At 39.3% G+C, this 22991-nt stretch overlaps 2 protein-coding genes across 6 annotated transcripts in view; one reads left to right on the top strand and one right to left on the bottom strand.

Moving 5' to 3' along the window:
• LOC121521401 (disheveled-associated activator of morphogenesis 1-like) overlaps positions 1-14911 on the top strand; it is a 65431-nt gene extending 50520 nt beyond the window's left edge. For 3 of the 4 annotated variants that reach the window (XM_041805354.1, XM_041805355.1, XM_041805353.1), the window contains exons 11-26: positions 87-225; positions 445-503; positions 612-799; positions 2071-2382; positions 2489-2596; positions 3459-3488; positions 3795-3892; positions 3983-4067; positions 5909-6015; positions 6766-6854; positions 7046-7214; positions 7890-7997; positions 8784-8844; positions 8947-9078; positions 11780-11950; positions 13517-14911. In XM_041805354.1, coding sequence (XP_041661288.1) covers positions 87-225; positions 445-503; positions 612-799; positions 2071-2382; positions 2489-2596; positions 3459-3488; positions 3795-3892; positions 3983-4067; positions 5909-6015; positions 6766-6854; positions 7046-7214; positions 7890-7997; positions 8784-8844; positions 8947-9078; positions 11780-11950; positions 13517-13729 — 2069 coding nt within the window. In that variant the 3' untranslated portion in view covers positions 13730-14911. The remainder of the gene's footprint in view (positions 1-86; positions 226-444; positions 504-611; positions 800-2070; positions 2383-2488; positions 2597-3458; positions 3489-3794; positions 3893-3982; positions 4068-5908; positions 6016-6765; positions 6855-7045; positions 7215-7889; positions 7998-8783; positions 8845-8946; positions 9079-11779; positions 11951-13516) is intronic. The other variant, XM_041805356.1, reaches the window with a different exon arrangement.
• On the bottom strand, positions 14798-21015 carry LOC121521402 (trans-L-3-hydroxyproline dehydratase). Of its 2 annotated transcripts, XM_041805359.1 has the most exons (7): positions 20938-21015; positions 19060-19547; positions 18811-18980; positions 17637-17759; positions 17408-17545; positions 15539-15677; positions 14798-14884 (listed from the first exon to the last, which is right to left on the bottom strand). In XM_041805359.1, the coding sequence occupies exons 1-6, from the start codon at positions 20949-20951 to the stop codon at positions 15552-15554; spliced, it is 1059 nt and encodes a 352-aa protein (XP_041661293.1). In that variant the 5' UTR covers positions 20952-21015; the 3' UTR covers positions 14798-14884; positions 15539-15551. The 2 variants fall into 2 exon arrangements, with proteins under 2 accessions (XP_041661293.1, XP_041661292.1); XM_041805358.1 differs by lacking the exon at positions 14798-14884 and having other exon boundaries at positions 15020-15677.
• Between the last annotated feature and the right edge of the window lie 1976 nt (positions 21016-22991).

The following is a 22991-nucleotide window of genomic DNA, read 5'->3' as shown; positions in this document are numbered from 1 at the left end:
AAACACTTCTGTGGACAGCAATTTTATTAACTGAGGTGAAAAAATCAAACTTAGGCTAATGAATGTCTCTCTTTTTCTCTCTTTAGACAAGAGGAGTGGAAACACGGTGCAGTACTGGCTGCTGTTGGATCGTATCGTCCAACAGATGGTCTTGCAGAATGACAAAGGTCATGACCCCGACGTCACACCACTGGAGAATTTTAACGTGAAGAACGTTGTCCGGATGTGAGTCCGCCTCTCTGCACACACTGACACATGAATGAGTGCATGGAACTGATTACACAGCCGCCACATTGAAGGATGAAGAAATGTGTTTGTTTCCTGAAAGATGAAAGGCCATGTGCTCAGCAGTGTTTGGCCCCGAAATAGTTTCTCAGAAAAATAGTTACTGGAGTTATTCATGTAGAAACTGTTGTTAATTATGTGCTTGGCCCTTTTCTGCAGGCTGGTGAATGAAAATGAGGTCAAACAATGGAAGGAGCAGGCAGAGAAGATGAGGAAAGGTTTGTAAGATTTTAAATAACTGACCTGTCAAAAATGAGTGTTTCAAAGGTGCTTGACCAAATTGTGTTGTAGTGTTTATGAATTATACATCTGATTTCTCAATGTAGAGCACCATGAGTTGCAGCAAAAGTTTGAGAAGAAGGAACGTGAATGTGATGCAAAGACTCAGGAGAAGGAAGACATGATGCAGACACTCAACAAGATGAAAGAGAAGCTGGAGAAGGAGAGCACCGAGCACAAGAATGTCAAACAGCAAGTGGCCGAACTAACTGCCCGACTGCACGAACTGAGCACTGTACGTTATAAATACATATGCATTCAACTACAGACCTATCACTGTGTTCAAATTTGAGGCAAAAAGCTGTTTTATGTGAATTACAATAAATTTTAATGTAGTCAACAGTAATAATCAAAAAAATCCTCCATCACTTTGAAATGGCAGGGAAAGATTTCAGATAAGATGAAAAGATTTACCAAAAAAGCGTGTAATGATCTGAATGAGTTCCTTTAAAGATTAGGTGAAACAAATATCTTTCAGGTTAATTTGGATACCCTACAGATGTCTGCTCACTGGGAAGACAGAAGAAACAAACATCCTCTCCTGCAAGAGGCCTCCTTTCAGTAAAAGACATATAAACATAAATGCAACCTTTCATGCATAGATAAGTCCTACAAGTCCAATGTTTGCGGACCTTTTTAGTCTTGCAAAACTGTATTTTCCTACTTCTTATCCCCACAATATAAGTACCAACACAGAATATATGGGTTATTCTGTATATTTAATTTTAGATGATTTATTATATATAATTTTGACTGAAGATGTATCCATTTCGACTGTGCTAGTTTAGATCAGTTGGTAGGGCAGTCACCGATACACTGAGGCTACAGTCCTCGACGAACTGGTCACAGAAACAATTCATGATCCTGGGGCTGTTTGGTGCATGTTTTCCTCCACGCTCTCTTTCTATATTTTCTGTCTCTCTGCAGCTGTTCTATCATAATAAGAAAATATTAAAAGGCAAAAAGCCCCCCCAAAATCTTTAGAATGATATGTCGACTGACATTTTAAATGTTTGGCAGAGATTACATGAATTTAAAAAAGAATATGTCTTCCTTATTGATAGATGAGGCTTATTTCTACCACAGCCGGCTGAGACCCTCATTCCATTGCATATAAATCTGTTTCTTTGTATTTTGCTGACCTGACTGTTAAACCTTGGCCACAGGTCAAGTTAGGCAAGGCTGTTTGGCTGTTAAGGTTTTTAATGTTTTGACTACTAAAACATTTCAAATACACATTGAAATATCTACAAAGACTGATTTTGACAACAGAATGCAATGCAAGCGTATAAAAGAGTCTAAAAAGTGACAAAGTGAGGCATTAGAGTTGTTACTACAAAAAGCAGTCCTTCTCTTAATGATGGAAGTATGCGTTGGCTGCAGACTGTGTCTTTTTTCTTTCTTTTGTCCTGTAAACGAACCCTGAAGTATTTTCTTGACCAGTGTTATCAGATACTCTGCTATTCTGTTAAATCCTCCCTCTCTTGTCATCTTCTACTCCCACAGCAGCGACAAGCAGCTGTCGTTCCCGGAGGCCCTCCCCTCGCCCCCGGTCCTCCTGGTGGTCCTGTGCCTCCTCCACCCATGCCAGCCTTTGCAGGCATGGCCCCACCTCCCCCGCCTCCCCCTGGGGGCATGATGCCTCCTCCGCCTCCCCCACCGCCTCCTCCTGGTGGTCCTCCACCTCCTCCAGGACGCCCACCCATCGGGGGCATCCCTCCGCCTCCAGGTGCGCCCTTGGGACCCTCCTTGAAGAAGAAGAACATTCCCCAGCCAGCCAATGCACTCAAGTCCTTCAACTGGTCCAAGCTAGCTGAGGTGAGAACAGTCAAAATGCCCTCAGTGAATTAATGATTTTGTGTTGGAATCAGTTTAAAAAAAAAAAAACACACAAAAAAAAACATGTTTCTTCTTCTCTGCCCAGAATAAACTGGAGGGCACCGTGTGGATGGAAGTGGATGATGCCAAGGTTTTTAAAATCCTGGATCTGGAGGACATAGAGAAGACTTTCTCAGCCTATCAGAGACAGCAGGTACTGAGAATGATGCAGTTCACCTTCACAGATCACCAAATTTTTCCTGTTTGGTGCCATGCAGGGGCATGTGGCAGGAGGGTGGGGGGGTTGCTAAAGCTGGCTTGCATTTTCTAAATTTTCTCCTGTTTTGCAACTTTGATTTCTCAAGCAATTTTGGAAAGGAGTGAAGGGGAAAAGTAAAGAAAATCTCCAAAAAAAATCTCAAAAGGATGAGGGAGCACATTCTGTTTCGGATTTGGGAAATTATTTGATGCAAACTTTCACGGCTGAGTCATCTTAAGCACTATTTTATTATATGGAACGCTGTTTTTATGCCATTCTGTTTTTACTTTGCCATATGTGATTGAAAATGCATGAGTGAGTTGCTCAGAATCAACTGATTTCTCCTTTGGGCTTCATTTAGTCACTATTTCCTTAAAATCAGTAGTGTCTTTGTTAGTTTTACTGAAGGGAATGAGCATGATTTTTTTAAAGCTTGTTCCTGCTCAAGCATAATGCATGTCCAACAAACATAACATGTGAACAAAAACTGTTAAAAGTTGATTTATTCAGTGTAAAACTTTACTAAATTTAGACCCCTAGTGTCGACCTGATTATCCAAAAACATGACAAATCTAAAAGTGGACTCACTCACAGATGTCTGATGAGCGCAGCATGTGAAGCACACGCACGCACTGATCACCTGAACACCCACTCATGTCTCACTGCTGCTCACTTCATTACTGATGGATCCATCACCTAAATGCTGAATGAGCTCTGATTCATGATGCTGTTTGTTTTTTTATGGGCTGCAATCACGTAACTGCTTGACTTATTCTAATGAGTGCTTACATCTTCCTGCTTCTTGCCTGCGTTTTAGGACTTCTTTATGATCAATAACAGCAAACAGGTGAGTGCACTTAAACACTAGATTATACAGCCTGAAAATGGTGTTAATTCAATCTGAGTTGATGTTTATTTTAGATGTCATACTATACTGTAATTTGAGCTAATTTTAATCCGTGAGTGTGACAGAGGATGAAACCTTTTACAGTCATATTACTTTGTATGTTGTTTGCATGCTTGTGTTTAAAAGCCTTTGTGTTGTTTTTTTGTGGGTTTTTTGAGCATGTGTCATCTCCAACTTAGAAACCAAACTTTGAAAATTATTGTCAGCCTCTGCTGCAGTCTAATCTTTTCATTACTTTGCTCACAGAAAGAGGCAGACGACGACACTCTGGGCTCTAAAAAAGTCAAAGAACTTTCTGTCATCGATGGCCGTCGAGCTCAAAACTGCAACATCCTGCTTTCACGGTTCGTTTATCCAAGCTTTTTGGCACTTAGAAAAAAGGATTTGAAAACTACACATTGATTTTAAACATGCTCAAATTTTGTATTCTGCAGGCTGAAGCTCTCAAATGAGGAGATCAAGAGAGCCATCCTAACCATGGACGAACAAGAGGATCTTCCTAAAGACATGCTGGAGCAGGTATAATCTCCTGCATGTAGTGGTCCATTCATGCGTGCACAAAGTTACAGTCTGCTTTTGACAGTAAGCTGATTCCTTAAGAGTCACGTAAAAGAGAATCCTGGTAACTGTAATAGAAGAAGGGGATTAAAGAGAGCTGATATCCCCTGTTAGATCAAGAGAGCAGGGAAAGTAGTAGCTGGTGAAAATGTAGCAATGCATCATGGTATTAAAACAATTCAATCCAAAAAAAAGGGATAACACGAGTTGGTCACTAATGGGAAGTACAGCACACAAAATCACACAGGGTAGTTTATTGTAAGCTGTAATAAATGTAGCAACAACAGAAAGAAATGTGGGGGGGGGGTTAGCTTTTCAGGCCTTTATTCTATAGAGGAGGACAGTGGATAGTCAAAAACGGGAAGAGAGTGGGGAGAGACATGCGGCAAAGGGCCACAGGCCAGATTCAGACCTGGGCCACCCACGTACCTTAGACCGCTAGGCTATCTGAAATGTGTTTTGTGTTTTTTTTAAAGATATATTTTGGGACTTTTTATGCCTTTATTGACAGAGGAGGACAGTAGATAGAGTTAGAAACAGGGATGAGAGAGTGGGGGAGAAATATGCAGGAAAGGAGGCGCTGGCCAGAATTTAACCCGTATATGGGCACTACCTAATCACTAGACTATCTACGCCCCAGAAATCAGCTTTTATGTACTGACTTTCAAATTTTTCTTTTCTGTAATGTATTAATAATGCTGTAACATGTTTTATGGTTATATTAATTTTACAGCTGCATTAATGAGCTGATGTTTTATGTTACTGATTAAGGTATTTAAGGTTAATCATGTGTTTAAAAAACAGCAAACACAACCTCTCCCTTTGAAACTGATTTGTGGTGCCTATATTAGGGTAACTGAATTACTTCAAAAGGAGGAAAAAACTGACCAAAAGTAGAATAGAAGGACTTTTTATTGACTAAAATTGGATTTAAATGCCTTGTTAACTATGTTACACTCAAACTATAGCAGGTAAATTGGCTATAATGTGACTTTTAGTTTTCTAGACATTAAACAAGGAAAATCTAGTTGAGATTAAGAATCTTACTTAGAAAAGTGTGAGGCAGCAGCACATTTAACAAAATTGCAGATCTAAAACATAGAGCAGTTACACAACACAGATCAACCAATCCTGGGTCACAGAGCAGAAAGTCATCAGACATCAACAACTTGACGCATCCTCCTCCAACACCTTCAATCTACTTTTAAAGAGATTTAAAGAGACCAGTTCCTCAAGACACAAATTTTGCTGAAACAGAGTCAAAGCTGCAGGACCAGTGTAACTAAATCTCCTGTTAGCCATTTCAAGACGCTTTTATGGGGTAGATATCAAAAGTAAGTCTTGTGACTCAGTCACAGACTGAAGACTGTTGCTTCCAGCGCTTTTCACATGAATAGAACCATCCAAGTAGGAGAGAAGCAGGTAACAAGGCTTTTTATCTCAAGATTAAGACCAAGATGCTGCTGAAATTAACACTGGTTTGATGATGACATTTCCAGTTGCATCTTTATACGACTGGATTTGAAGCACTTTGTGGCACTTCCTGATGTGGTTTCCTCCTGTCCAGATCTTAGCCTGTGTTGTACTTACTTTTAGATGTATGTCGCTTTGGACAATACCGTCTGCTAGATGACATGGTAACATTATAATATGTTATAAATCTTATTTTTGTATATCTTTAAAGAAAAGTGCTTCTGGTATTTGCAGTGGCAGATTCATTGAATTGATTCAGTCCTGTATATTTGCCAGTATGAAAATGTTATGAATTTGTTAAGTAACGTCTTTTTTTCCTTCTCCGTCAGCTGTTGAAGTTTGTCCCTGAGAAAAGCGATGTGGATCTCCTTGAGGAGCACAAACATGAGCTTGACAGAATGGCCAAACCCGATCGCTTCCTCTATGAGATGAGCAGGTATCAAACTGATTTTAATTCCCTTGTCTTACCTTTTTAATTTCTCTATTAAACGGGGAGAATCAGCTCCAGTTCATTGCAACATTGTGTAGATCAGATGTGCTAACAAACAATAGTCATTGTTTACTCTGAGTGAGAGCAGATAAATGAAATGACACATTGTAGAACAATACCTGACTGTTCAAATCATTACCAACAAGGGTCAGTAATGTTAGAGCAGAATTATTGTTCAGGAATTGTGCTCACTAGTTTTTTCTAAGATAAAACAAACAATAAAAAAGTCTTCAAACATCATAAAAACACTGAGACCAGCAAAGCTCAGCGGCTGAAGAAACTAATATGACTATAGTATGATGACTTCAGATGCCTACATGTCAGTAAAAATTCTGATTTATAACACAGTCTCTTGTTTGGTTTTCAGAATTTACAGTACTTTAGTTTGTTGTCATTAGAGTTTCCTCAGAGTACAGAACAGACTGGAGGACAGATGTCATTGTGGCTTTCATTAGCCACAGAGTCAGAGCTTTATAAGCTGAAATAAAAAACACTGCCAAAAATAAGCTTCAGAACCTCAACTCAGACTTCGTACGTCTTATTGAGTAACACACAGGCGGCTTGCTTCTTTTTTCTTCAACACAATGTCCATGTTTATGGCTTTTGTCTAAATTTGTGGATTTCCTTGTTTATAATTTTTTATTTCTGGTTTTATTTTCATTCCTCTCTGACGCTCTTTTTCCATCTTCTGTCCAGAATAAACCACTACCAGCAGAGGCTGCAGTCTCTCTACTTCAAAAAGAAGTTTGCAGAGAGGATAGCTGAAATCAAACCCAAAGTTGAAGGTGGGGAAAATTATAAACTGTTTTTCTTATAAAAGATAAAAGTATTCTCTTCTAAACATTGTCTTTTATCAGTATGATGAAAATTAGAATGTCTTTAAATGTGAATTGCTTTTTTCCTGATAATGTCTAAAAATAAATCCAGCATACATCTTTTTAATGTTTAAAATGCATGATCGCTCTTCCTGTCATAGCTCTGTCAAGGGCGTCAAAGGAAGTTTTACACAGCAGAAACCTGAAGCAGCTGCTGGAGGTGGTGCTGGCCTTTGGAAACTTCATGAACAAGGGTCAGAGGGGGAACGCTTACGGCTTCAAGGTGTCCTCGCTCAACAAGATCGCTGATACCAAATCCAGTATCGACAAGTGAGGAAACCTTTGTTAAAACACCAAAGCTTTGGGCAGTAACAACAGAGCAGCATGAATTACATGAAAGTCACAAATAAAACAAAAAAATGTGACAATGAAGGAAGAAATCCCTTATGATGCATTTTTCTGAGCCTGCCTTTGAAAAGTGATCAAATCCTTCTTTAAAACACATGGACTGTGGACATTTTCTTTACAATTTCAGGACATTTACACCCTGATTAGAAGGGTATCCGTGATGGACATTCTCTCAAACTAATTTGATTGGTTTATTTTAGGGGGGTGAGTATGTACTATGGGCGTCGTCCATAATGATGACTGCTTCTGTGTTGTTTCTGTCACGACAGAAGGCAACCACAAAAGTAGGAAAAAACATAATGACAACTTAAGTGAGTTGCAAAGAGTGTCAAGCAGCAAAACTCATGAACTTTTCTGAATATTATCAGCTCTGTTCACCTCGACTTCACGTGGACATTTTACTAGGGGGCTAGCAGGAAAAAGGCCAGATAATGTTGGGCCTACAATATCTACTGTTTGCATTCAGCAGACATCCCACCCAGACAATGTCAGGAAGTTTTCAGGAGTGTGGTGCATGTGACAAAGGGACTTATCTTACATTTGACGTATTCACGGCTCGCTCCACCCTCACTATGTCTGTACATCTCCTGTTTGCAGAAACATCACTCTCCTGCACTACCTGATCACCATCCTGGAGAAGAAATACCCCAAAGTCCTGATGTTCCAGGAAGACCTGCAGAGCATCACAGAAGCAGCCAAAGTCAAGTATGAGAACCTCCTGCCTGTTGAGATTCATTTCACACAGGAATATTAAAAAAACACAGAGAGAGCATGTAAAAGCACATGTGTGTGGTGTATAGGAAACATAACAGCCACAAAACATCACCGATCATACTTATGATGATAGAAATCTAGTTAAAAAAAGGGAAAAAGGGAAATATTGCTATAAAGTAAGAGATTTCACAATAGAATTCGTCATGTAATAGTTGGCATAGACAGATTGATCAAATGAGCATTTTTATTCCTTAAGATCACTCCCTGATCCTCCTTTTATTGAGAGTTGATGTTATGGTGAACTGACCATTGTGGTCCAGAGGATATTGGATCTAATGCAAGATCAAAAATGCCAATGTCCGTGCACAAATGCAGTTTCTTAAGTGTTTATTCACAAAAGGTTCTTACAAACAATTGTTGTTCTCCTGGGGTGCTCCTGGCTCATGCATTCCTGGAAAAAAATAAAAAAACATAAACCTTCCCTGGTGCCCGCCTATCCTATCCTACCTGCCCATGATTCAGACCTGGTGCCAGAACTACTGAGTCTATCAAAATAAAAGCATCAATCAATACTCAAATACTCTAAATATTAACATTAGCAATATCAAGGTCAATCATTAAGGGGCTTTCCCAAGCAAAATGATAACAAACAGATATATAAATGTGAAATTATCAAACTAGACAAAATAAGATGAACAGCTCCAACAGTTGACCAAGGGATGTTTTATACAGAAGAGGACAGAGATGCTGAAAATATATTCTTTTGTTGCCTTGCAGCATGACTGAGCTGGAAAAAGATATCAACAACTTGCGAAGCGGCTTGAAAAGTGTGGAAAGTGTGAGTCACAGAGATCTAAGCTACTGTGTTACCATATTTACCGCATGACTGCCATAGCTCCCCTTTCATTTGTCCTTCTTTCCTGAATCATTTCACCCATAGGAGCTAGACTACCAGAAGAAGCGACCGCAGGAGCTGGGCGATAAGTTTGTATCAGTGGTGAGTCAGTTCATCACAGTGGCCAGCTTCAGCTTCTCCGATGTGGAGGACTCTCTCACCGAGGCTAAAGAGCTGGTAAGTCTTCTCTGCTACTCTCTGCTTTGTTTGTTTCTGCAGAAAAAACTGACCGCAGAGCACCACTGTCACTTTCTGTACACACACAAAGCTTTGCATCCTATTTCCTCTGCGTGCAGCTGTTTCTACACGCCATGTTGACCTCATCAGTCACCTTTAGAGGAAAGCTAACAGCGGGAGTGAAGTGCTTCAGCTTTCTGCCCGTTGCACTGCCGGCACTTTATTGGTCGGCGTGCTCGCCGCCATGTGTGCAGGTCAAAAGGGAAACCAGAAACAGAGGGATGAAATATTATTTACTCCATTATTTTAAGCCAAGTGGTCATTGTGTGAATGGTTTAAATAAGCTTACATTTTTACATTTTATTATATAAGATGAGCTCTCTGTAAAACGCAGGGAAAACAAGAAACCTGGATTTTGCAGCAAATATAAGGGGCATTTTTATGACTAGAAACCCAAGCTTTGTCACCTTTTGAGGGAGCTCTTGACAGCCTGAAGTAAAATTTATGCATCTGTCCAAATTTATTGGTACAAGGTAAAAAGAGGAGGATTTCTAATGTATCTCACCCACTGTGTGTGCATGTGTGTGTGTGTGTAAGTGTGTTGTATTGAGCCAGTAGCTTTGCTGCACACATGGTAACCTTTGGTTTCTGTAAATCATTTACAGTGTCCTGTAGTTAAACATTTGAGGGTGTGCAGTAGTCCTCTGTGCTCCTGACTGGAGGACAGAAAACACTTACACCCTGTAAACAGCTTTTTGCATGAGGCACGGGTGAAAATAATATGATGTTTGTAGAGTAACAGCGCTGCAAAAACGCAAATCTTATCAAATGTATTTGATTTCTAGTTAAAAATACCTCATTACTCTCAACCCTGCATCATTTCCACAGGAAAGGAGTTAATTCCATGGTTTGCAGGGGTGGGAGGAAACCCTGATGTATTTTGTTTTTCAGTGATATTGTGGTAGAAAACAATTAATTTTGAATATTTATTATGTTTTACTTGTATATTTTTTAAAAATGAATATGGTTTAATAGAAAGTCAAAACAGCCATCTCAACTTTGGATTTTCCCTTTCCAGAAGAGAGTGAAGACTGCAAGACACATTACTCTGCCTCCAGTTAACTATAGAAACAACACGCAGTTCTCTTTTTCATTGGTTGGTTGATGAACGGGTGTAATTACTAATTGGTCCAATATACTTTGTTTTTCTTATGCTGACTACAGCCCTTCCACAATCATCTTAAAAGTCCAGATAAACATCTAATTTCAATATATGAAAAGCCAAACAGGTAACACCTGAATTTGTTGTTTTTAATAGGAATACCTGCAAGTGCAGAAAGCACATTTTACTTGAGTGTCTCAAAATGAGAAGTCTTTATTAAGACTGTCAGCATTAATGCAATAATCAATTTTTTTCAAGTGTGATTAATTGCATGCCTCATTGTCACTTTCCGCACACTCCCTGCAGCAACAGTGATGTAAAATGAGAACACTACTGCCTCTAAATTTCTCATTTTACTTCAAAAAAAAAAAAACTTACAGACAGCTCAGTGGTCAGGTCAAACATCTTATTTTTGGGGAATTTTTGTCTATTTTGATAGAACAGCTAAAAGAGACAGGAAATATGGGGAGAGAGAACGGGGGAGGACATGCACCAAACATGCGCTGTCACTGGGAATTGATCATGTGATCAGTGCATCAAGGACTATAGCCTCTGCCTACTGGTTGCCTGCTCTACCCACTGAGCAACACCAGCGCCCTGACAAACTTATTGTATATCTTCATTATTACCTCCGCCAAGGAGGTTATGTGATTGGGTGGGTTTGTTAGTTAGTTTGTTAGCAACATAACTCAAAAAGTTGCGGATGGATTTTGATAAAAAATTTCAGGAAATGTCAGAAATGGCATAAGGAAGAACTGATAAGATTTTGGGAGTGATCTGGATCACCGTCTGGATCCAGGAATTTTTAAAAAGGATTCTGTACTATTGGGAAATAGGGCTAATGGCAGAGGTCTGCGCTCTCCGAGTGCTTTTCTAGTTTTGTATATTTACTTAAATTCAGACCTTTTTTGCTCATAATTTCTTGAATGAAGAGGTTAATCTGGATTTATCAAAGGATCGTGGCTGATTAAAAGTGTAGTGATACATTTTTGAATAGAACTTTGAAAGATACACAAAGTTAAGATTTTTTTTTTTTTTTTTGCTGTGAAGATAAAAACGTGACATGTTATGCGATGCTGGACCATTGGTTGTTGTAGGGAAATGAAATCCTGTAAATGCACTTTACCCTCAGAGGAAAATAAACTGAATACTGAAGCACTCAGTTAAATGCATCTTTGCTTCCCTGATAGTGTTTGCGTGTGATGGACAGAGCAGAAGGTCTGTGTTCTCAGCATGATCTCACATCTGGATGTTCTCCATTTTAACTTTCTGTAAAATGCTCCACAAACACGTTTCCTTAATTTGGGCTTTGGCTCCAGTCTCTGGCCCCGGCTGTAATCAGAAGCCAGTCAGATCTGGGTTAATACGGGCTTCAAAGCCCGACTGCTGGTACCCTGCTCTCATTTCAAAGAGCTGGGACGTAATGAGTCTCCTGTAAAGCAGTCAAAGAGTGAGTAAAACATGGTCCTACTGTGTCCCACTGTAAATCTAATCCTCCATGTCCCTCCCCTGTGTGCCCTTTCTCTCTGCCCCCTGCAGTTCCTCCGGGCAGTAAAGCACTTTGGTGAGGATGCCAATAAGATGCAGCCAGATGAGTTCTTTGGTATCTTTGACCAGTTCCTGCAGTCGTTCTCCGAAGCTCAGCAGGAGAACGAGAACATGCGGAAACGCAAAGAAGAGGAGGAGCGCAGGGCCAAAATGGAAGCTCAGGTATGTAATCACTCCTTGTTTACATGACAGATCTGTCATAAAGATCCACACAAGCGATAAATGCTTGAGGTCCTTCATTTTGGAGACAGAATCTAAATGCTAAGAAGTCCATGTTTAATTCTGAGTTTAAGCATGACAAAGACTGCTAAGGCAGTATTTTATGTGTCTATTTGATGTTTATTTGGATTTGGCTTAAAATAAACTCGCTACACTTCCAAAGTTTTATAGTGTCTCTTCAAAAGAATATTTTGACATTTATAGAAAGATGTTCATACTTTAATGTACAATGATGAGCAGATCGACACATTCAGTGTTTGCCTTTTCTCTACAAAGTTAGTCATCTATTAAGCTAAGCAAAACACTGGCTCTGCTCGAAGGCACCAAAAGCATCAACTATTACTTCTACTGATAATAATTAAATTAAACTAGTAGTTAAAAGTTACTGCCAGTACTGCCAGTAGCATTAGCAGTATTCCAGGCAGAGTATCGTACTGTTGTTATGAGAGAGGAGCTGGAAGGCAAAGCTCTCAATTTACCAGTCGATCTTCGTTCCAACCCTCACTTTTGTTCATGAGCTTTGGGTAATGACAGAAAGAATAAGATCATAGGTTCAAATGGTTGAAATGAGATTCCTTTAGGAGGGTGACTGGGCTCACCCTTAGAGCTGGGGTGAGGAGCTCTGACATCCGGACGAATCTCAAAGTAGAGCCGCTGCTGCTTTGGCTTGAGTGGAGCCAGTTGAGGTGGTTTGGGCATCTGATCAGGATGCCTCCTGGTCTCCTTACGGAGGTCTTCCTCCAACTGGAAGGAGACTCGAAGGGATTTTGTATCTCATCTGGCCTGGGAATGCCTCAGAATCCCTTAGGAAGAGCTGGAAAATGTTGCTGGGGAGAGGGATATCTGGGTTGACTTACTTGGCCTGCTGCCACTGCGTCCCAGCCACAGATAAGCAGAACAAAATCGTGGGATGGATGGGGTTAAAAGTTCCTGTGGAGAATTTTTGTTTCACATTGACCTATATAGGCATTAAAAATTACAGTAAGTTGGGATGCAGGTGGCCTTGCAGTTTGGTTACAACCCATGTACATGGACAGCCCGGGTTCAAGCTGGCCTGTGGCTCCTTTCCCACATGTCTCTCCCCCACACTCTCATCCCTGTTGCTGACTCTATCCACTGTTCTGCTCTCTTTAATAAAGGCTTAAAAAGTCCAGAAAATATGTTTTCAAAGAATACAATATAGAAATAAGTAGTCCTGTTGCTAATGAGAAAGTTTGTCGTGCACAGAGAAGCATTACTATTAATGTCTGTTTTAATGCTATTTAAAAATTCCTAACAAGCACTTTGATCCATTAAAATGATAAAGCTATAATCCTGCGGTTTATGAGCTTTGCACACAAACCGCTTTTGTTTCCTTTAGACAGAGCCAGTCTAATTCTTTGTAGTGTTTCTGCAAAGCTAAGCTAACCAACAGTAGCATGAGTATAGTAAAATAGTATGTTTACTACAATCTCAATCCTTTAGATATTCAAAAGTAACTTTTTCTAATCATTTTTCCTGTGTCATTAGCTTAAAGAGCAGAGGGAGAAGGAGCGAAAGGCCCGGAAGGCAAGAGCAAATGGGGAAGACGACGGCGGTGAATTTGATGACCTGGTGTCAGCTCTGCGGTCGGGTGAGGTCTTCGACAAGGACCTGTCCAAGATGAAACGCAACCGCAAGCGCTTCAACAACCAGGCCACAGACTCAAACAGAGAGCGGCCCATCACAAAGCTCAACTTTTAAGTTTAGGTCACCATCCTGATTTTGCTCCCCTCTGTTCATAAAGTTTCCCTCTGGGTCGAACTGACATGCACATTCCTCTGCACCTCCCTCCATTCCCACCCAGCTCAGCTTCAGAGGTGCAGCACCACACACAGAGCACCATGTTCATTCTCTGAGGTTAAATGTTTAACGGAGAAGAAGCCAAAACTTGTTCACAACGACCAAACGTGATGGTTTGGTAGTATGAAATGTTTTAAGATGTTGTACAGTAGCAGGATGACGTTCCCCTCCCTGCAGAGAAGTTTTCCTACATGTAAAAGATGTTTGATAGGAACTGTTCTGTGCTGTCTTTTGTATGTCTGAAACTATGCACAGAGTGAAATGTGCAGCTAGCAGACTCCTCCAGGGCTTGATGCTCGATCCAAACAGGAAGATGATTCCACCAAAAACACACAAAGGGGCCATTTTGTATGAACAGAGTGAGATAAGCTGCTGAGCTGGCCTAGAGACCATTTTTGGAGCGTGACTGAATCTGGACTTCCTGATGACGCTGCCTTTCTCTTGCAGTCAGAACCATCACAGGACTTTGACACAATGTGGCTAGACAGATGTGTTTTTGACTGCAAGCGACGCAGCAAAGAAGTAAAGATTTCTTTTCTATTCCTCATTGTTGACATGCAGCAGTTATATCTGACCACTGTATCTTTTATTTGAACTTGTTCCTGTTAAGAGCTGGCCTTAACTCTGTAATTTTTAATTGTTAAGTTGGTACTCTTAAAGGCCTGGGCCTGACCTGCAATTTCTCAATAAGTGTGGACACTCATGTCATAGATGACAAATATCTATATATAAGGTTGTGTGCTTATTTCACATGCACATAGAAATCCATAATGACTATGCTAAATGCCATTAAAACCAGACCCTATCAATGCAATACATTGTTTTTCCACTCTGAAGGAAGTGCCCTCCTTCAGCTTTTTATTGAATAGATTAAATGTTTTTCTGTGCAATGGCTGGATTTACATCGCAAAGAAAAAAGACTTTCTACATGTGATGTTTTTTATTCTTAAAGAAAATATCAGATGTGGACATTTTTCAGCTGTGTGAATCCATCCAGTGCCAAACACCTCCATGGGACTTTTATAATTTAAATATTGCCTTCCATTGTACAATGACCTGATGAGAATAAATGGGAGAAAAACAGTTTGAATTATTTATTCACATGCACTTAAATTAATTCTAATGCAGTGTTTTGTTCTCAATATAAGATACAATAACCAGTTCTGTGGATGAAAAAAAGGAATCAAAAAGGATGGAAAAGTTTTTTATTGTGTCTTGAACATTATAACCAAGAAACCTCTGCAAGCTTCTAGTCTACTTGTGCCACCTACTGGTAGATTAAATCACATGGCACTTTATACAAATCCTTATGAAATTAAAACAAAATTGTACAAACAGTATGTTTATTGGTAGTCTTTCCATTCAAAGTGATGGAATAATAAGTTGGTTAAACTACTGTTCACTGTAAAATCGGATTCTTATTGAGGATCTTGGAGTTTTTATTTCCTCAGCCAAGGAGGTTATGTGATCAGCAGGGTTTTAGTTAGTTAGTTTGTTAGCAACATAACTCAAAAAGTTATGGACGGATTTTGATGACATTTTAAGGAAGGAAGAACTGATTAGATTTTGGGATTTTTCCAGATTACCATCTGGATCCAGGAATTTTTTAAAGGATTCTTTACTATTGGGAGATAGGGCTAATGGCGGAGGTCTGCGCTCTCCGAGTGCTTTTATAGTTAGTACTGGATTGTAGTGGCATAAAAACCATACCCTTTACTGAGTCTTATTTCAGTAGGAAACCATGAGTGAGTTTGTCTTCGGGCTCCTGAACAAAGTGTGAAACTCCGGTGTAAAATGCTCTGCCAGCAACTTCCACCACAACAGCCTTGAAGTCTCCACACCGGGTCTCCTGAGCAGAAACACAGAAGATCAAATCAGGTACTTTGATAGATTACTGCAGTGAGCCCCAAAGTGGGGGCTGTGGTATATTTTTTTCTATTCATACCAATATATGTTTATGTTTTGATGTGTATCATGAAGGTGGGGGGGCTTGAAAATATTTCAGCTGGATAGGGGAGACCTGGCAGAAAAAAGTTTGGGAACCACTAAATTACTGTATGACTTTACAGCATATGGGCTCAGGGCACCTCTACTGGTGACTACAAGGACTTGAATGATGCTCAAACAAAAAAAAAAGCTGCAACATGACTGTAAGGGGACAAAAATGAAGAAGGATGGAAAATATAAAATCACATACGGTGCATTCAGAGAGTATTCAGATCCTCTTGACTTTTTTAAAATTTTGTCATGTTGCAGCCTGATGCTACAGTCGAAAAAAAAAAAAAACTGTATTTAAACCCTTTGCAAAACACTTGAAATTTTGCCCCGGTGCATCCATTTCTCTTGAATGTTGCTGAGATGTTTCTACACCTTGACTGGAGTCCACCGGTGGTAAATGAACTTGATTGGACACTCCCATCTGAAAGCCAACCTCTTAGCTTTCACATGGAATTTTTTGCATGTGAAAGCTACTAAGACTTTTCTCCCCTGACTACTCAGTTTGGCCATGCGACCAGCTCTTGGAAGAGTCCTAGTTGTGCCAAACGTCCTTGATTTAAGAATAACTGAGGCCACTGTGCTCTTGGGAACCAAAATTTCAAGTGTTGTAAAGGGTCTGAATACCAATGCGATATTTCAGTTTTTTTAGTTTTAATACATTTGCTATAATTTATAAAATTCTGTTTTCACTTTGTCATGATGGGGTACTGAGTGTAGATTGAGATTTTTATTTTTACTGTAGCATCAGGCTGCAACATAACAAAATGAAAAAAGAGAAGGGGTCTGAATACTCTCTGGATGTACTGTAAATAAAGCTTTAACTACAAGGACTACAAAAGTTGAACAAATCACTACAACCCCTACAAAGAAATTACTCTAAAATTACCATAAAGAGACATAAAATGACCACAAAAAAAGAAAATACAGCCACATAGCAACAAAGCGAGAGAAAACTATTGCTTAAAGACAACATAATTACAAAGGAACACGAAACCTGCACAGTGAAATATGAGATGACTACAAGGAGACACAAAGCCACTATAAAAATATGCAAAAAATTTCACAGAAGCAAAGCAATAATGCAAGCTACATTCAAATTAGAAGATACAAAGTAGACAAAGAATTAAGATTACAAAGAGATTCAACAAAATTATAAAACTGATGCAAAACACCAACAAAAACACAAAATTGCTACAACCTGACAAGACAACCACAAAGACTAAACAAGGACAAAGAGACCTTCGCAAGCAATTTCAGGGAGAGAATTGACAGCATAGAAACCGTCACAGTGAGTTCTTATCCTGAGGACATGTTATTGTTGAGGTTACATTTTGCTTTTCTGGGATGTACTCTTATTACATTTGTATGGATAAACTGAAGCTTGTGGAGTTTTAAAAGCTTTTTTTAATCAAAATTATAAAGAATGTTTGTAATAGCCAAAGAAAACAGGGTTTTGAATAGGAATACTATCAAACTAACAGTTTTTCTAGAGAGTCCCAAAAAAACACAGCTGGTTTTTGCACATTTGAGCAAACTCCAGACCTGCAGCATCCTCAGTGATACACAAGAAGAACTTAATACCTCAACAGCTTTCCCGGTGAACTGGGATCCTGTAGCTCCACTCTGAAACGTCCTGGTCTGATTCAGCTGGATCAGACGTTTATGATACTGGAGAGCCACTCGGGCTGTGACACCAGAACCAGTAGGGCTTCGATCCACCTGAATAAATTCAGATTGGTTAAAGAAAATGAGATATACTACTAAAGCAGACGGATACGGGTTTATTCTCTACAAACTGTGTGTGAGATACCTGAGCTTCTGCAAACACACAAACATTTGCGGTGGGATCAGGAGAATAATCATCTTTGCCATCTGTGAGGATAGTGCCATAGAGAAAAGCTAGATCATCACTGGTGGGATGATGCAGCTTCACCTGAAAGAGGAGAAGAAGGAAATGTCAAACTGAAGGTAAAAAAAAAAGTAAAGGAGACATGACTAAACATGAATGTGTCACTGGTATCTTGGGTGTCATTCCTGGTGCATGATGCACAAAAAAGCTTCCAGTGCAATAAAAAAGAACCCTCTTACCACTGTCATAAAACCTGGGGATAGCTTTTCATGGTGTTTTGTTGAAGCTTTGTAACCTTGCAAAGCAGATGGATACACCAATTTTAGTGTTTCTCACTGGCAAATCCATCTTGCAAAGCTCCCGTCTGAACCGTTTGGGCCCGGTTAGAAAGTGAAAGGACCAATCAGCATTGAGGGGCAGTACTTTCTGGCACGGCGGAGTCATAACGTAAGCAAGCAGCGACAAGAGGCCAGTACAACTGTGTTGGAAGAGATTAGCCTGGATTCTGCTAAAGCGCCAGTTTTATCAAACATTTCTTCCTTAAAAGAAGAACAAAGAACAACATTGAGTTGTTTTCTTTTCAAAAACGACAAAAGTCGAATACTGACATGTCTACAGTCGCCATGGTTTGCAGCGTTATGCAATTCTCTATGCAGTTTACTCCTTCGGTAGGGGCGCAGGGGCGCAGCGCAGAAGGGGCTACGTCACGTGTTTTGTTGCACTGATTGGCCCGTAAAGATGCGACAAACAGAACGTTCATCCAATCACCCTCCAAGTTTTTTTCTAAAGCTCTGCCCTTTCCCAAACGCTGTGTATGAGGGGTTTTGCAGATGGAAGTGTGAAAGAAATCCATCTGGTGTGCCAGGTTAGCAGCTTTGTGCTTCACTTTAGACTTCTTGATGGAAAAACAAAAGACAGGACTTAACTAAATAAATGCCACATTATAACAACTACTTTGATATCAGTATTTGTCCAGCCCCAAACAACATTTAGATTTCATCCCAAGGCTTACAATTACAATATTTCGGTATCACATTATTTATTTGAGACTGCTGTGTTATTATCAAAGTACTGCAGCCCTACTCAGAATACTGTGTGCAACCACTGGACTCTGATTAAATGTTGAACTCCTGACCTGGGCTTTGACAGCATTTGTCACCGCTGTCGCTGCGTCCACCAGGTCTCGAGTCCTGGACTTGGTCACATCAAGGCCAAACCTCTGGGCGTTTACAAAGGCGTAGAAAGCTCCTCCATAGCTAATGTCCACTGTCACATCCCCAAACCCCTCCACGGTCACTGTCACGTCTGTTGGAAAAATGGTTTGGTTAGTCCTGCATAGGGTAGGGCAAAAAGAACAGGTGAAAACAGTCTGGTATAGTCCTACCTGTGGCGAATGCAAACGCAGGCACACTGAGGAACCTCACTCCTCCTGTTTGACCACCTGAGTACTCGACAAACGCCTTCACCAGCCCACAGGGACAGTGGATGTTCACCTGCGTCTCTGGCGTCTTTGGTTCTTTCACCAGTTTGTAGTCCACGGCGAAGCGTCCCAGCGCAATGACAGCATGTCCACACATGGTGCTGTATCCCTCGTTGTGCATGAACAGAACCCCCATATCTGCCTCTGGCAGCTCGCTGTCCACGATCAGGGCTCCGTACATGTCATAGTGTCCCCGGGGCTCAAACATCAGCACCCTCCTCAGGTGGTCAAAGTGTTCCCGCACGTAACGCCGTTTGGAGAGCACACTGTCACCTTTTATGTCTGGGTAGCCGCTGAGGATGATCCGTAAAGGCTCTCCACCTGTGTGCATGTCGACCACTGAGAGTGAGTCTCCTTTGTGTGGGGGAAGCTGAAGGTCCATCGCAGTGCCCCTTTTTAAAAAACACAAACAATTCCGATCAAGTATAAATATTCCTTCAAAAAAGTCGTTTTTCCTGAAATATTTTTAAACTTTCCCATCTTAGAGGTTGAAAATGTTGAGAACATACAGTTAGGAGTCACTTTTGCTGACTTAAAGCTCATGAGAGGAACTTTTGTTTGCACCAGCTTTGGCGCCTTCTTGGGGAACAGATATGCATCTTTTAACTTGCTAAATTCATCTTACACATGCAAAGGTAAAAATTTCCTCAAAAAAAAAAAAAAAAAAAAACATCATCCTTTCCTTTTCTATGAAATAAATACTTACTGGAAAATGTTTAAAGAACTCACTTAGGTGGGCCACCCAGGTGTTTTTACAGCCATCTAAGTATATTTGTTCACAATTTTTCTTCCTTTTTAAAAACAATCTATACATAATCACCATCCATGCATAGCAGAAAGTTATCCATTAAGTCTCTTGAGTGGATGCATTGTTTCAGGAATGATGTCTCATGATAAAAATGAAACTTCTAATGCTGCTGTTTTAAAAGTTTTCTGCAGCTGCTTGCTCCTGATATTACCCTGTAATGCAACTGTCCAGAATGATGGTTGCAATATACTACCTCATCAACAATAAGCATTCACACCAGCAATTATGCAAGATACCTATCTAGTAACATTTAAAATGCAAGCTATCATCTTGCAGCTACCATATTGCAGCGGATACAGACAAATCAAAATTACTATACAACATAGAAGAATCTTGTTTTTACTCTGTATTTACTGAAACAAGTCATAAAAACAACATAAACTAGGGTCATTTCTTTATACTGATATATTAAAATATATAATAAAAGCATGTTGGAATAATTTCTTCCTTTCATTCTTTGTCTTATTTATGAAAATATAGTTTTTAATAGATTTTCTCTGAAAGTAATAATATTTTGACTGAAGGAGTTGAGACTTTGACAAATTATAATCACAACAAGCAGCACAGATTGTTTCAACATGATTGGTAATCATCTAGTAAAGATTATTGATCCTTCATGATGATAATCTAAAATTATGTTCATATTAGACCTTGAGTAATAACATGTAACGTCATGTTAATCTTAGACAACTTCATGCACGAGTCAAATATACATAAACCCCAACAGGAGCTGCGGTTAGAAGATGGTTTTATTGGTTTCCATTACAGAAACCAAATTGTGTACAATTTTAAGAATAAATAAACCCTATAAATAACACCCCCATGCTTATAAAAGTTTTTGATAACAAATGAATGAAAGACTAAGCGAGAAAATGTTGACGTGAAAAGTGTAAATCTTGTCACAGTCCGAACTAAAATGCCGCACAAACATCTCAGACCAATTAAACTGCATGCTAATGGGTGTTTAAATTTACCTTGTCTCTTCCATGTTTTAAGTCCACAAGCCTCTGCAGACCTCTTCACTTTTTATTACTTTTATGCAGACGTGTTCCTGTTTGCAGTGACAATAAACCTTGACATCAGCGCCACCTTGTGTTCTGGAGGACAAAACTAAAATTGTGTACTGAAAATATGCTCATTTGTCAAATGTAAGATTTTGGGAGGCTAGATCATTCTTTTAAATGTGCATTAAAAAACGATAATGAAACAATATCAGGCGCTGTTTCCATATCAGTCCTGATTAAACCAGAATTATTGAGATATGGTGAACGGTGATGTTTTTTATTTCTATCTATTTGGTGGTCTGTTTGTTTATGTTGCTGTATGCTGTCTTGGTGATGGCTCCCTTGTAAAAGCGATTTTGGAATCTAAATGAGACTACTCCTGGTCAAATAAAGGCTAAATGAAGAAAAATCAAATATCTTTTAACCTCTGCTCCCTCCTCATATTTTCTGTCAGTCACTTAAGTAATGAATAAGCCAGTCTTAATAATGAAAAGAAGTGACAGCAGGGAAGAAGAGTTAGAGTCTGAAAGGAATCCTGCTTTAGAGGAAAGAATTCTTCTGAACACAATACCACAGGGGGAAATCAGGTAAAATAGGCCATTTTTTGGTAAACTGTCTTTTTGACTATCAAATATGTCATGTACAAGACCTAATGATACTTTTATGTATCATATGTATGTTAAAAATGTAAGAAAATTTCTCTTTAATTATCAGAGCAAGACAATCAAGATACCCACTTTTGAGCTGCACCATTACACCACTATTCAGGTAAAATGGACAAAGATTTCATATAAATTCAATCAAGTAATTTTCTATAAAATCTTTGTCAATTTTGCCAGCAAACTGAAACCTGATATTTTCTTTGATGTGCAACAGAAACAACACAGTAAAAACATATGCATTAAGAAATATTTTTTGAAAACCAGATCGTGAATCATGTTGAACACGTTTCTATAAGTTGGTGATTGTGTCTCTTTGTTGTGCTGATTGTGCATGCATGGGAGAATCATTTTACCTGACTGTGTACGCTAAATTGGACTGGTGTCTAAAAGGACATTTTTTTCCCATGAAATAAGTTTATATTCATATTTTAAGTTTTTTTGAAAAAATATTAGAAGCGCAGTTCAAATAAATCATCAAAGGTATTTCACTTTATTGATAAACTTTCTAAAAATCTCTCTGTGGGCCTTCTTAGTTATGAGTCCATTTTGCTTTGCCACTGTCACTTTCCGCACATTTTCGCTCCTTCACTTTAAATAATGCTCGGCCTTACCCAACTGAGCAACATCAGACCAATAAAAACTGCTTTACTTGTCAAAAAGGGTTAAAGCAACTTTTAAACATCAGTCATTGTGATAGGCAGTTAAAGTTTAGGGAGCCAGGATGCTCTAACCTTATCTGGCCCATTTTATCTGAACTCATCCCACAAACAGCCATGTATCTTCCTGATGAAGACCCAGCTTTGCATTTTATTCTGATGGGTTTTTTTTACATTTTTTTGTGAGCAAAATAAGAAGAGACAACACAACAGACAGTAGACAGGATTCAGTTATAATTATTCATTTCACTGTTACAGGTTCCCTGTAAACATGCAAGATGATTGTATTTGTAATATAAAATAAATGTACATAATCAGTCACATGCTCATATCTACATAGTTGATTCATAGTCACAAAAATAGAAAATATATTGAAGTCATACTTTGAAAATGTGAAGTTTTTATCAGCATATGTATATGTATATATATTTCAGATTTGCATAGTGGTGTGCAGTAACACATCACATCTTTAGTGATTGAAAACATGACTTACATATCATAAATTTGAGTGACACTGAAATTCAAAGTTAAGACTCTTTTCACACTTGCGCAAAACTCCTGAATAGTTCCTGAAATTACCTGTGTGAGTTGTATGTGTGAACCCAAAAAGCAGAGGAAAACTTCTTCCAAGTCTGTAAATTATTGTGTGGGTCACCCTTAAAATTCCTCAAAAATCTCAGGGTTTCATGTGTGAAAAGGGCTTTAG

The sequence above is a fragment of the Cheilinus undulatus genome, linkage group 14 (genome assembly GCF_018320785.1).
Source record: "Cheilinus undulatus linkage group 14, ASM1832078v1, whole genome shotgun sequence".
Lineage (NCBI taxonomy): Eukaryota > Metazoa > Chordata > Actinopteri > Labriformes > Labridae > Cheilinus > Cheilinus undulatus.
Note: the sequence above shows the minus strand (reverse complement) of the source record. Positions and strands in the feature narration are given on the sequence as shown.